The sequence below is a fragment of the Monodelphis domestica genome, chromosome 2, assembly GCF_027887165.1.
Source record: "Monodelphis domestica isolate mMonDom1 chromosome 2, mMonDom1.pri, whole genome shotgun sequence".
Taxonomy (NCBI): domain Eukaryota; kingdom Metazoa; phylum Chordata; class Mammalia; order Didelphimorphia; family Didelphidae; genus Monodelphis; species Monodelphis domestica.
In genome coordinates, this window is record NC_077228.1 from 30,690,541 (window position 1) to 30,703,973 (window position 13,433).

At 55.3% G+C, this 13,433-nt stretch overlaps 1 protein-coding gene across 1 annotated transcript in view; it reads left to right on the forward strand.

The window, feature by feature from the left end:
* Positions 1–259: 259 nt before the first annotated feature.
* Positions 260–13,433, forward strand: part of TAL1 (TAL bHLH transcription factor 1, erythroid differentiation factor) — a 16,601-nt gene continuing 3,427 nt past the window's right edge. The window contains 4 exon segments of the mRNA XM_056815181.1: positions 260–389; positions 3,441–3,594; positions 9,015–9,491; positions 10,897–10,991. Of these exon segments, the coding sequence (XP_056671159.1) occupies positions 9,016–9,491; positions 10,897–10,991 (571 nt within the window). The 5' untranslated portion in view covers positions 260–389; positions 3,441–3,594; position 9,015.

Here is a 13,433-nt window from a genome sequence, read left to right on the forward strand (position 1 = left end):
TCGAGGTCCTCTGGAAAAGCCCGGGCCCCCTCCGCGCACCGCCCTGCACTCATTTTCCGCTCCCCTTGGATGAAATTGCCAAAGTCTAATGAATCATTCGGCCCGTAATGGGCCACGGCGCTTATCAGGGGCCGGCGGGCCCGCGGCGGCGCCTTATCTTGGACGCGCACATGGGCAGCCCGCCCGCTCGCCCGCCCGCTCCGCCCGCCATGCTAAGTAGGAAGGGGACGTGAGGTGGGATTAGAGCGAATGTGGATGTGGCAAAGCCACCAGCGCCGCGACGCGCAGGGGCGGGGGCGGGAGGGGGGGGCAGCCAGGGGAGGGAGGCCGGCCGAGGGAGGGGGACGCGCCAGCGAATAGGCCGGAAAATGGCTCCGCCGCGCAGAACGGTGAGTAGCCCACCCGTGCCTTTATTCTTCCGAGGAGCCCCAGACACCCCCACGCCGACGGCCCCCCCCTTCTCCCTCACCCCTTCCTTCTATTCCTCAATCTGCACCCGGGCTATTTTCCCAGCTTCCTTTCGATGGTGTATGTGTTTTAACCGCCGCCCCCCCCTCCACCCCGCCCCCCATCCACCGGGCCCCCGCCTCCCAGACCCTCTTCCTTCCTTCCCCTTTTTTTCTTACGCAATATACAGAAATGCGCAAGGCGCTGGTTGGTGTTTATTTCTTCCTCCTTGTTGTGTGTGTGCGTCCAGGTTGTGGCAGTGTGGGTTTGTGAGGGGGTTGTGTGTGCGGGGAATCAGCCGGGCCGAGCCCTCTCGTTGCCACCGCCATGGGTCTGGGTTGTCTGTGTGTGTGACCACCTGGGTGTGTGCTCCGGCCAGAGTAGCTGAGCCGTCGGGTTGTGGGTCTGTGTGACTGTGTAGCGGATCGTGTGTATTCTGAGTCGCTGGGCTAGACCGTGGGCTCGGGGTTTTGGCCGGGCTAGAACCTGGGGAGTCCTCCTCAGAATCGGGTTGCGAGTCTGTGGAGTGAGTGAGTGTGTGTGTGTGTGTGTGTGTGTGTGTGTGTGTGTGTGTGTGTGTGAGAGAGAGAGAGAGAGAGAGAGAGAGAGAGAGAGAGAGAGAGAGAGAGAGAGAGAGAGAGAGCACTGGGCCGGGTGGTCCAGGGCACCTCGCTGGGCTTCCTGGTTTATTCCCGACCATGGTTTCCTGGGGGACCGATGGCAGCTCGGAGTGTCGGACGCCCAGTGGATGGGCAGTGCCTTGGTATTCGTCCTTTTCCGGAGGGGGTGGCGGGGCCCTTGGCTGCGGGCTGGGGCGGGGCAGATTTGACAGAAGGGGACCAGGGCCAGGTAGGAGTGCTTCCCTCCTCTCTCCTGCAGAGCACTCCACTCCTGGAGTCTGCCGGACGCTTCACAGCAAGCCTAGCCCAGACCTGCAGGACCCCCACCCCTCCTATCCTCCCTTCCGCTTTTCCAGGCTTTGGACCTCCTCCTCCAGCTAGTCAGTTTCGGGGCTTGTCTATTTCAGGTCTTTTTGGCTTGTTGGACTGCATCCTGGGATACCTCCGGCCCAATGTAATGCACCAGCAGCCTTGGCCAAAGGTCTTTTCCCACTCGGGCCTCCTCACCCCCACCCCATCCCGCCCCAAGTTTGCCATCCTCGGTAGCCCGAACTCCGCGATGGAAATATCCGCCTCCGAAACTGAGGGCAAGTCAGAGATAGCGGCGCCTCGGCTTCCTGGCAGAGGCCGCCACTTCATTGCCAATTAGTCGGGAATTTTCATTTCCAGAGGAAAACGAAAACTTGGGAACACTTTGATTTTTTCCCTCCCCTCTCAATCCTCGGGGGTGGGGGGCGTAAAGGGAGTTGAGTCCTAGGCCCCAGTCTGATCAGAGACAAAGCGCTTTGTGCCACGAGATCGTTCTCCCGGATTCCTTTTCCGCAGTGAAGGGAGGCTCCGCTTCCTCTCGGGCCGCCCTTTCTGCCTGGAGCCGGGACCAACATCAAAGAGGGAGGGGTCTCTGGCTAGGCTTAGGGGAGATTCGTAAACGAATCCGAGGCAGAACCGGAGGATCAGCGTACGAGAGCAGAGCTTCCTTCCCCAGCCTAGCCCATATTTCGTGTGAAACCGGAGCCAGAGAGAATAATCTCCTTGGGAAAATCCGGGAAGAATGACCTAGATTTTTTTTTTTTCCTGCAAGGCAGTGCTTGCACAGGTGTAAGGAGGAGACCCTCTGAATTATCCCGAGGTTCTGAGCCATGGCCACCTTTAGGCTTCCAATAAAATAAAGACCTTGTCTCTCCGCAGCAGGCTAGGCTCCCCCCACCCCCTTCGCCCGAGATAATGCGGGCAATGGCTTCCACCCGCCCAACCCTCCACTTCTCACCGTAGGAGAAGACGCCCTTGCCTCCAAGGCGGGCTTCTCCGCAGTTGGATTCGCACGGTTCTTTTCGTTTTCGTTTGGGGAATTTTCCTAACTGGGGACGCGGATAGACTAGGGAGGGAAGAGGAAGTATCGGAAAATTGACCTCAGTGTTGGGAGGAAAGCGCTTTGCAAACCTGAAAGCGCTCCATACAGGGGGATGATGGTTCCTGTCTAGATCCTCCCATAGGAGCCTCGCATAGGAAAAGCCCAAATCCTGACCCAGTGCGCTACCAGGCAGCGGAACCTTCCTCGGGTCTCCGGCGCTTGAAGAGGCTTGGCTTGATTTGGGGCAGAAACTACCCCCAGCTCCTGGCGGGTGGCGCTCTTACTGAGTCCGCAGAGGACTAAACTAAAGCCGCACCTCTCAGGGCTTCTTCAGAGAGGGACGCCGGGTCCAGTCTCAGTTCCTTTCCCGGCCTGAGAGATCTCGTTTCCCCTGTCTGTACCGCGATCTGCCCCAACCATCCAGGTTTTAGCGGCTACCGCAGGGTTTCCCTGGGCCTTCTCTTAGCGGGCGCTTGATCCCTGGACAGCCCGGGACTGGGCTCTCGAAGTTGCCTTGCACAGCTCTCGAAGCCAGATACACAAAGAGGGACCCATCCTTCGGAGGCAGGCTGAGTCAGGGCAGCACAGGTCCCTGGCTAGACTTGGCTGGGCCCTCTGGACCCTAGGCCACCGGGGGCACTGAGGCTTCTAGCGGAGACCGTGCAGGTGGGGGTGTCACCAGGGTGGGAGGTGCTGCTGTTTCTTATTGGTGAGGGCTAGAAAGGTTTGTGGGATCCGTATGCCCAGGAGCCCCAAAGGGTCTTCTCCCTCATACTCTAGCCCTGGAAGCGGGATTTTGCCCAATGGGGCGGGTTTTCTACATCCGTCCAGATCCCTGGGGCTTGGAGGGGGGACACGTGGAAAACCGGCAGAGAGACTGACTTTTCTCTCTCTCTCTCTCTCTCTCTCTCTCTCTCTCTCTCTCTCTCTCTCTCTCTCTCTCTCTCTGTCTCTCTCCTCCCCCTTTCTCCCCCATCTTTCCTGGAATCTCCTGGCCCTCTCCGCCTCGGCTTGCCTGGCAGGCTGCGCTGGAGTAGGCCGCTGCCACTGCTTTCCAGAGAGGGAGGTGGAGACCAAGGACCCCGGCTAGTTCTTTCCCGCTACCGGCCCGCCCCCCACAGTGGGGAAAGGTGGAGAACCTACAGCTAGGAGCCTGCCCCTTTAAATATGCCCCAGGTGAGTTGGACCGCATTTGAGCTGGAGTTGGGGGGCATGTTGGGACGGTATGCCTGTGTCTGTGTGTTGGGAGGGGCAGCCGTAGACCGAGAAGCTCTCGGGGCCTTAAGATGGGAGCCCGAATGGCTAGGAAGGGCAGTGCTCAGGACCACCTTTCTGGGCTCTTTGACTCCGGAAAGGAAGCAGGATAGGAGAAAATCTTTCCCCGACTCAGGAGGGACCAGACGATAACATATAGTATTTATACAGAGCAGTTTCAGGATGGGGGCCATTACCCCAGGGGGATCAGAGAGGGTCTAATCAGTCCCGGGCTGGGATTCCAACCAATTCCAAAGATATTTTTTTCAGCGCTTTCACTGACCTGGCAATAGCTACACAAAATTAAAAGAACGCAAAACGACTCTTGGTCTTAAAAAGCTTTTCTCCTCCTGGGGAATAGGAGGCGGCAATAAAACATTCAATCGCAGGGAAATGAGTGTGAGAGCGCTGACAACTGAGGGAGATCTGATCCCAAATGAAGGAGTCTAAGAGCGGGATGAGGATAGTGGCCGCTGCGGTGGCAACAACCACGGGGAAAGATGGCAGTCAAGGATGTTGGTTGGTGGTGGTGCTGGCAAATGAGGACGGTCATGAAGATGATAATGGTCAGGGCTTGAAGGATTTGTTTCTGACTTGGGTATTGATTAGCTGTGTGACTTTGGACAAATCACTTCTTCCTTTAGGTTCCCTCAGTTTACTCTTTTGTAAAAATTCAATTTAGTTCAAGAAATGTTTATTAAGCCCCTAGGTTCCTGTGGTGCCTCTGGAATTATAAAGAAAACTAAGCATGGTCAGGTTCTCAAGGAGTTTCCACCCTTAGGGTCAGAAAGGCGGGCATCCAAATCACCGGACTTGGGGGAAAGTCGGGAGGTGTGAGGAGACTGCAACACTTGCAGTTGCCCCTGGATTAGAGAAAGCTTCCTGGAATGAGGTACCCCAAGGCCTTGCAGAGCCTCTAATGCTTTGGTAGACCCACTATTATTTGCTATCTATATATTTGCTCTATATAATATATATAATCTCAACTTCAGAAATGATATATACGATTTCTGAAATTTAGATTAAATTAAGCGGATTAAGCGGATGAGGGTGCTGGTGTGGGGCCAGCACAGAACTTTTGGGCCAAAGCTATATTAGGAAACCCAGCCTCAGAGGTCACTGGGTACTCTGCCTTAGGAGAGGCAGATGTTTTGGAGGTTCCACTGCCCTGTCATTAGTATCCTAGTCATTGAGCAGAGGTTGGAGGTGTCTTTGCTGTTTTATTTTATCTGATTCATATTTGGTGTTAAGATCCCAGCCTGCTCTTCCTCACTGGTCAGTGCTGTCCCTTTCTGGCATCTCGTGGGTGCCCTGCTGCTCAGCTCTGGGGAGGGGAACCGGGTAGATGTCTAAACCAGGAGCTAGACAGTGCAGTAGAACTCGGTGCAGCTGCTTGGATCCTGGCTCTGACTCTTCCTATCTGTGTGACCATGGGCAGGTCAAGCCATCAGGTGGAAGGTGGATAAGAGACTAAACCTTCCCACTTACCTGAAAGGATGGTTGGCAAGCACTATAGAAAAAAAAATTTTTTTTAGGAGGAAGACATTTTGCAGAATTTAAACTAAATGGTTTACTAAAACAAAACAAACAAAAACAAAAACATTCCTTGAGTGAAGATCAATCAGTAAAAAGGAGACCCTTCCTCAAGAAATTGACTGTCTTGAGGGTGGGAGAGGAAGAGGTGACACAAATATTTATAAGTTCAGCCTTAGAGATGGTCATGGCCAAGCCACATCATTTTATAGATGAGGAAATGGAGATCCAGATAAGGGACGAGACTTGTCGAAGGTCACATATCCAATAAGTCATTCCCTCAACAAGTGCTTATTGGGCAAAGGCTGAGTGTACAGGGCAGTAAGAGCTGGGTGGCAAGACTGGGTCTGCTGCCCTCCAAGGCACAGAAAAAGATCAGGCATTTGCATCTTATGAGACTTTAAGCCCCTTCATTTTCTAAATGAGGAAATAGATGAAGGAGGTGAAATAACTGAGCCACTGAGGTCACAAAGGCAATAATGGCAGAGCTGGGATTGATTCCCAGGCTCTTGATGCTAAACAGGGTGCCAGAGAGACATTTAATGTCCATAGAAGACAATGGTTATGGGAGATGATGATGCCTGGATGTCATTAGGAGGAGCACAAAGGGGGAGGTGTGAATGGAAAGAACTGTAGACTCGCCCTGGGAGCCGTGGTTGAAAGCTCTCCTTTAATGCATTTTTGGGTTGTATGACTATTTGATCCAGTTGCCCCCCTGAGCCTCAGTTTTCTCTTTCCTAAGCGGTGTTTAAGTCCTTGAACATTCAATGGCAAAGGGTTGTTGTGCGGAAAGCCCTTTAGGGTTTCTTCTTCTTCTTTGTTGAATTGGCATTAAGATGATTGTCGTGGGGAGTTTTTCTTGCTATGTCCGAACACCTCATGGTTATGGTTATTTCGAGCTGCACTCCCGCTGTCCCTACCCGGCCCGGCATTGTCCCCTTTAAAATAAAAATCAGGAAACTCTTCTCCTTCTCCACTGTTCGAATTAGAGCCAAGCTGCCCTTCCAACTCGTGTTTGCCAGTCCAGCGAGCTGGACCAAGCCACCATCCGGCATTTGGGGCCCTAGGAGCCTAAGGAGGCCGGGAAACTGCCCAGTGTGGGGGAGGGGAGGGAGAGGAGGCCGTGGGTGGAACTGGGGGGCTAAAAACCTGAATCTCCCTGGATTTGCGCTGCCTACAACAGCCAATTAGACCGTTCACCCCTACAGGGGAAGACCTCTGCCGAGACTAGTCTGGGAAGTTAGAGAGCGCAGGGCACCTCTTTCCCTTTTCCGTTCCCCGGAGCCCGGGCCTCACCCAGCCTAGTCTGGACACCCCGGAGTGCCAAGGTGTGTTTGGGCTCTCTTAGGCCACGAGGGTCTTTAGCACCAGCTGCTTCCTCCCTTGCTTGCCCGCCGGGGATGTAGGAGTTTATCTGACCCCGGCCATTGTCTCCGGAAGCTTCCGAGACAAGCCTGGAAAGCTAAGGGTTTCTGCCGAATGTGCTGCCTGCCGGACGGCCCGGGTTTTCCTTTTATTTTCGGGGTTTTGAATTTTGTTTTTTACTTTCACCCGATCAAGATTCAACAAAGTCCGTTTGGGACAGACTTATTTATGGGAAGGCCTGTCCTTTAAATGCAGAACGAAGGCGCCCGTAGGGCCAGGGCTGGGAAGTCTGGCTCCCTGGAGAACACGTTGAAGAGACCCCCAGCTCTAGGGAGACGAGCTGGGCAGGCAGCCTCAGTCTGTCGCTTGCGAGGCAGGCCCGGCCCCGGAGGCTGGTAGACCAGTTCAGCGCTAGGCAGGGCGGAGCCAGCTCGGAGCTAAGCGGGGCAGGGTCGCACAGGGCGGCTGGCCTTCGAAAACCAAGTGTCTCTGGCCACTTCCAGTGTCAACGATCTGTCGTTCTTCCTTTCCCTGCGAGAACCGCAATCTCCCATTTCTCTCCCCCTATTCTTCAGGCTAACAAAACTTCCCCTATATCCCCTCCCTCCCCGCCCCCCTTCTGCCAGGGACCTTACCCCATTTTCTTAAAGGACAAGAGGAGGCTCGCCTGGGAGGCGATCGGCCCGGCCCAAGGGCTCACAGCCTCCTCCAAGTCCAGTAGCTGAAAGGGCCTTTCCGGGAGATTCCGTTTTCAGGGGTGATTTCTCAGCGTTAAGCTTGGAAGCTCCTGGCAGTCGCGTGCCTGGGGGATTCCCGTCCCCTCCCCCATCTTGGGGACCTTTAGCATTCCCTTCCCAGGCACTGACGTGTCCCGCTGGAGGGTGTTTGTGAGGGGGAAGAAGAGGGTTGAGCGACCCAGAGTCCAAGGGATTCGTCTCCGAGCCCAAGGCAAGGGCGTGTCCTACGCTTTCGTTGCCAGTTTTCCGTGCCAGCCTGGTCCCGCTTGGTTCGAATCCGGGGCTCTGGCAGCTAGCTTCGGGCCTTTTCCTACCCGGCCTTCTCCACCCTCTCCCGGTCTCTGGAGGAGGCGGGGCTTGGAATTCTGTGCCCTAAAGCCAACCTGGAGGGTCCTTGTCTAGCAGCTTCCGCTCCTACCCGCCATCTCAAGGTCGGTTTGAAACTGGAGATCCCGTCCTACACCTGGTTCGGGGTTTTCCGAATCACGTTTCGAACGCACGGGGTCATGGGCAGTGGCGTGCTGCTATTGTGCCAGTCCAGGCCGACACTCGGGCTCGGGTCCCCCAGTGGGTTTGGTCTGGACCAGCCAGGCGCGCGGTGGGTGGGAGGGCGAAGAGGCAGGAGCCAGCACCCGTTAGCGGATGAGGACACAGGAGGGCTCCCAGACCTCGGACCCTGTGCCCTCTGATTCAGCAGTGCGCATTTGGATCTCTGGAGCGCCCTTAAAAAGGGAGTTCGCATGCTGAAGAGTCAGGCCTGCGGCTACCTCCTCGAAGGAGGGGCTGACAGTGAACCAGAGTCCCCATCAGCTAAAAAGGACCCTCCTTTTCTCTCCACCGTATTGGTTGTTTTATTTTTATTTTGTTTATTTTCGGGTGGGTGTTAGTCTTAGAATAATGGGAACAATCTCTCCCCACTCCCCTTTGCCCTCAGGCAAGGACACGGCCACAGTTAAATGTGAGTGCCCCAATCTAGCATCACCTCACCTTGTCCTCCGTGGGGCCATATTTGCGGGTGGGAGGAGGGTAGGGAAAGAGGTATTGGCGGGAGGGAGAATGGATCGAATTGAGGGATTAAAGTGTGGGGATTCTTCTTTCCCTCTTAGCTGCGCCCTCCACTGTTCATCCTCGGTTGATTCTCTGTTCGAGGCCTCCCCCCCGCCCCCCCCCCCTCCCAGGCCCCAGGAGAAGGTGGAAAGCCGACGGGATCCGCAGAGTGGGAGAAGGGGAAAGAGGGGAGAAAGGGATTAGGGAATTGGGGGAAGGGAGAAGGAAGAAGAGGGAGGGCAGGGAGGGGGAGAGAGGAATGAAGAGGAGGGAAGTGGGGTAAAGGGAGCCGAGGGAGAGGAAGGCAGGCAAAGAAGGCTGTGTACCCGTTTTTCTACCCCATTCCACCCTTTCCCTCTAGGGCTCCAGGCCGGACCCTGCGCCTCTGGGGAGAATTAATCTTTTCCATTTTTTTTCTCCCTCTCTGGCTCTTCTCCTTTTATTCCTGTTAAATAAATAAATAAATAAATCCTCTTTCTTCTGGTCGTCTCTTTCCCCCTCCTCGTGTCTCCCCCTCCCTGCCTCTGTCCCCCGCCCCCGCCCCCTCCCCGGGTCCCCACGCTTCCTGTCCCCGCCTGCGGGCGCTGCGTGTCCGTCCGTGTGACTGTCCGTCTGTCTGTCCGTTCGCGTGTGTCTGCCTGTCTGTCTGTGTCTCTGCAGGATGATGGAGCGGCAGCCAGCTGAGCTGCCCCCCAATGACCCCCCGCGGGATGCAGCCCCCGGGACTAGCGGAGGCGGCGGCGGGGGTGGTGGCTCCGAGCCTGAGCCTGAGTCCGAGTCTCGCATGGAGCCACCGCGGCCCCCCCCACACCTCCTCCTCCTCAACGGCGTTGCCAAGGAGACCGGCCGTCCGGCCCCCGACCCCCCCGTCATCGAGTTGGCCCCCCGCCGCGGCCCAGGGGGCGGCGCCCGCGACTTAAAGGGCCGAGACGCAGAGGCTCGCCAGAGGGTGCCCACCACGGAGCTGTGTCGGCCACCCGTCCCCGCCCCGGCTCCGGCATCAGCCCCAGCAGAGCCCCCCAGCGACGGTCGCATGGTGCAGCTGAGCCCCACCCCGCTCCCGGGACAGGCGGCCGCAGCCGCTGCCGGCAGAGCCATGCTCTATGGTCTTGGACAGCCGCTTGCCTCGCTCAGCAGGTTTGTGAACCCGGAGGTGGGCTGTGGGTCCGGCATGGGGATCCTCTTGTGAAGATGGGGACCGGGAGAGTGGAATGCAGTCTGGGATGTGGGGAAGGGAACCGAGATGTGAGGTGGGGACTCGTAGGTGAGAATGGAGACCAAGATGGGGGGCTAGGGGCGAGGGCGAGGGGAGCAGGAGAGGGATCGGGTTGTGGCAGAATGTGTGTTTTGGAGAGGGGAGGAGGATCCCACCAGCCCAGCAGAGCTCTGCGGGGATTGAGCCCGTGTGAGTTATGGGAAGGTGCGTTGCCTCGCTCTTTGGCAACATGTGTGTCCCTTACGTAAGGGAGATCGAGCTCTTGAAATTGTTATCGTCATTACTGCTGTAGGAACGAGGGCACGGCATTATTGGTTCTGTGTGTTCAGATCCATGCATTTATGTCTGTGTTTATGCATGTGGTTGTGAGTGTGTAGAAAGGCAAGCAAAGGAGATCGGCTTGTCAGCCTGTCCTCGTCTTTGCTTCTGTCCACTCTGAGTTAGTGGCTGACCTTCCTCAGACCCTGCTCGAAGACACTCTCCTCCCCACCCCTCCCTGTGGTCGATTTCTCTGTCTCCTTTCCTTGTGCCCCTCCTGCCCTTCTTCCTTCTCTGTATCTTTGTCTCTCTGACCACATCTCTGTCGCTGTCTTTTTCTGTCTGGGTCTCTGGGTCTCTCTTGGTGCGTATCTGGCTCTCAGCGGATCTCTGCCTGTTGGAGTTCCGTCGGTTTGTCTTTGCCAACCTGTTTCATTTCATTGTGTCCATCCGTCTGTCTGTACGAGGCTCATTTCCTCTGTCTGCTATTCCAAAAGGTTTCTCTCATCCCTCCTGATCTGATCTGTCCCGACTGTCTCTGTGATGGAAGAGAGCGAGATATAAGATGCTGGGGACAGAGGAAGGCCCAGTGTGCATGTGTGAGATGTTACTGCCTCCACCATCACCTCCTCCTCCTCGTCTTCCTCTTTTCCTTCCAACTTGTCCTCCTCCTCTTCTTTCCCCTCCTCCTTTTCCGTCAGACAGAGCTCTTGGACAGAACTCTGCCCTGTCCGGGCTACTGGAGTTAATAGACCTCCGGCCCCTTCCCCTGCCTGACCCCAGCCCTCCACTGTGTGTGGACTTGCGTGTGGGCGCGCGCGCCCTTCTCCCTTACCCCTTTCTCGACTCAAGTCTGCTGCGAGAGGGCCCTGGATTTCCTGGGGGTCCTCGCTGACCCTAGACTCATCCCGAAAGAGCCCTGGAGGTTTGGAGCCCAACTTTAGTGCACGCCCTCTCGGCCCCGGCGGCTGCGGCGGTCCTACTTTTACGCGGAAGGTGAGCAGGCTGGCGCGGGGGCAGCCTCCTAGCTGACCCCGCTTCTCCGCCCCTTCCTTCTCTTCCTGACAGCGGGTTTTTCGGGGAGCCGGACCCCTTCCCCGTGTTCACCAGCAACAATCGCGTCAAGAGGAGGCCTTCGCCCTACGAAGTGGAGATCAATGACGGTGAGTCACTCCTCCCAGGGCCACTCTGCCCCGCCCTGCCTGACCCCGCCCCCCGCGGGAGGATTCATTAGCGCGAGAGCTATTGGGTTTAGAAGCGGGGCAGCGAGGCCGGGAGCAGATCGTGCTGGCCTCCGAGCCAGGTCCTCCTTCAGACCTAGAGCGCCCGTAGATCCGGGGAATCCCGGCAGAGCTCGGCGCTCCGACAGCTCTCTAAAACCAGAAACCGTAGAAGGGTGAGTGAATCCCGAGTGACGAAATTTCAGCCCTGGACCAAAAGGAATCCATTTACCACATATTCATGTATGTACACGCACAGATACACGCTGTGGGCAGAATATGTGTGTGTGTAAACTGCCCAGAGTCAGACCGCTAGTAGGCTTAAGGGAGCATTTGAACTCGGGGCTTTCTGACTCCAATGCATATGCAGATATTCAGGATGGATATGCTCATATGTGCATGTACACATAAAATCCACATATATGCATATGCATGTCTATAAGCAAATGCACAAATACTCACCTGTGTGGATAGATAGATGGGTATGGGTACAGCCAGCTAGAGCCCTGCCCTTGGAATCAGCAAGTCTCTCTTTTTTTCCTTTTAAACTTCTCTTCTGCCTTAGAATCAATGTTAAGTGTTGCTTCCAAGGCAGAAGAGCGATAAGTGACTTGCTCAGGGTCACACAGCTAAGAAGTATCAGAGGTCAAATTTGAACCCAGGATCTCTCCTCTCCAGGGCTGACCCTTTATTCATTGAGCCACCTAGTTGCCCCAAAGACTCACCTTCCTGAGTTCAGATCTGCCCTTAGACACTTAATAGCTGGGTGACCCTGGGCAAGTCACTTAACTCTCCCTCAGTTCTTCATCTATATAAAAAGCTGGAGAAGGAAATGGCAAACCACTCTGGTGTCTCTGCCAAGAAAACCTTAAATGGGGTCCCAGAGAGTTGAATGTGACTGAACAACAACAAATATATCTCTCTATATGTATGTATTTATACTTTATGCATATGCATACCAGAAACCACAGTTATGATTTCATTGATGTAGTGGACTCCTAGTGAGGATATTCCCTTTTCCCCATTTTACAGATGAAGACACGGGCTAAGATCTTTAACAACCTGCCTACAGTCAAATAGCTGGTAGACTTAGTGGGAGCATTTGAATTCAGAATTCTCTGGCTCCAAGTCCAACACTATCTTTTAAGCCACTTCAGCTGCCTTTAGAGCTTCTCTGGGTGGACAGCTCCGTGATTCAGTAGATTAAGAGCCAGGCCTAGAGACTGGAGGTCCTGGGTTCAGAAACAGCCTGTAGACACTTCCTAGCTGTGTGACCCTGGGCAAGTCACTTAACCCCCACTGCCTATCCCTGACCACTCTTCTGCCTTGGAACCAATACAGTATTGATTCTAAGGTGGAAGGTGAGGATTAAATAAAAAAGACAACCAGAAGGGCAGAAAATCTTTGCCCTCAAGGCTGGCTTGTCATTTATCAGGATGAAGTGATTCGTTCACTCTTTTGCTCCTTCCCACCTGATCCCAACGCCGTTGGGGTTCCTTGGTGAGTGCCACCCTGTCCTGCCCTACACCCTTCCATTTCCTGGGAAGCTTGGGGTGGGGAGCCCAGTGATTAAGGGGAGATTCCTCCCCGCCTAGTTTAATTTTTAGTCTTTTTGCTAGTTGAGGGAGATCGCACTTCAGCCTTCTCAGGCGGGTGATAGGGATGCCCGTCCCATCCTCGCACTAGTGTGAAGTTGAAGATGAAACAGAGTATCTGGGACAGTGGAGAGAGCCCCGGGGGAGGATGGCCCTGTGGTCAGGGTCAGAGATGGAGTTTAGGGATGTTTGGAGCCTATGAAGAGGCCAGTGTGGCCAGAGGGTAGGAGCCTAGAGAGGCCCTCAGTGCTCTGTAATTAGCCTGGAAGGGGAGGCAGGGACCAGCCTCAGGATTTTGGATGTTTCTTGCTGGGCCACAGCTCAGGGAAGGAAGGACAAACCATTGCAGGTGTGTGAATGTCGGGTCCACTTCGGGCTTTCAGAAGTGCTTCCAGGCAGTCTGGCTGCTGTGGGACCAGAATAGTTGTCTGCTGAGCCCGAGGGGTAAAAACCACCCATTTAAGGGAACAAGCACCTTGCCTTGTGCCAAGCCTTCTAGAGTTCCCCACTTCCCCCAGGGAGACTCGGAGAGACAGAGAAGCAGAGTGGAGGAAATACTGGAATAGAGAAATGGAAAGCGGTGAGGGCATTGGGGAGGAAGACTGGGAAAAGGATGGATGGGAAAGTGGGGAAAAGAGAGAAAAAAAAGAGGAAAGGAGAACCATTTAACCAGCTGTGGCTCCCATTTCCAAGCCAAGGTGGAACTGGCCCATCCAGAGGTCTGAGGCCCTGGGGTCAGCTTCCATTTCCTTCTAGGGACAGCCCAGCAGGTGTGCTGTGTTTTTCTGTC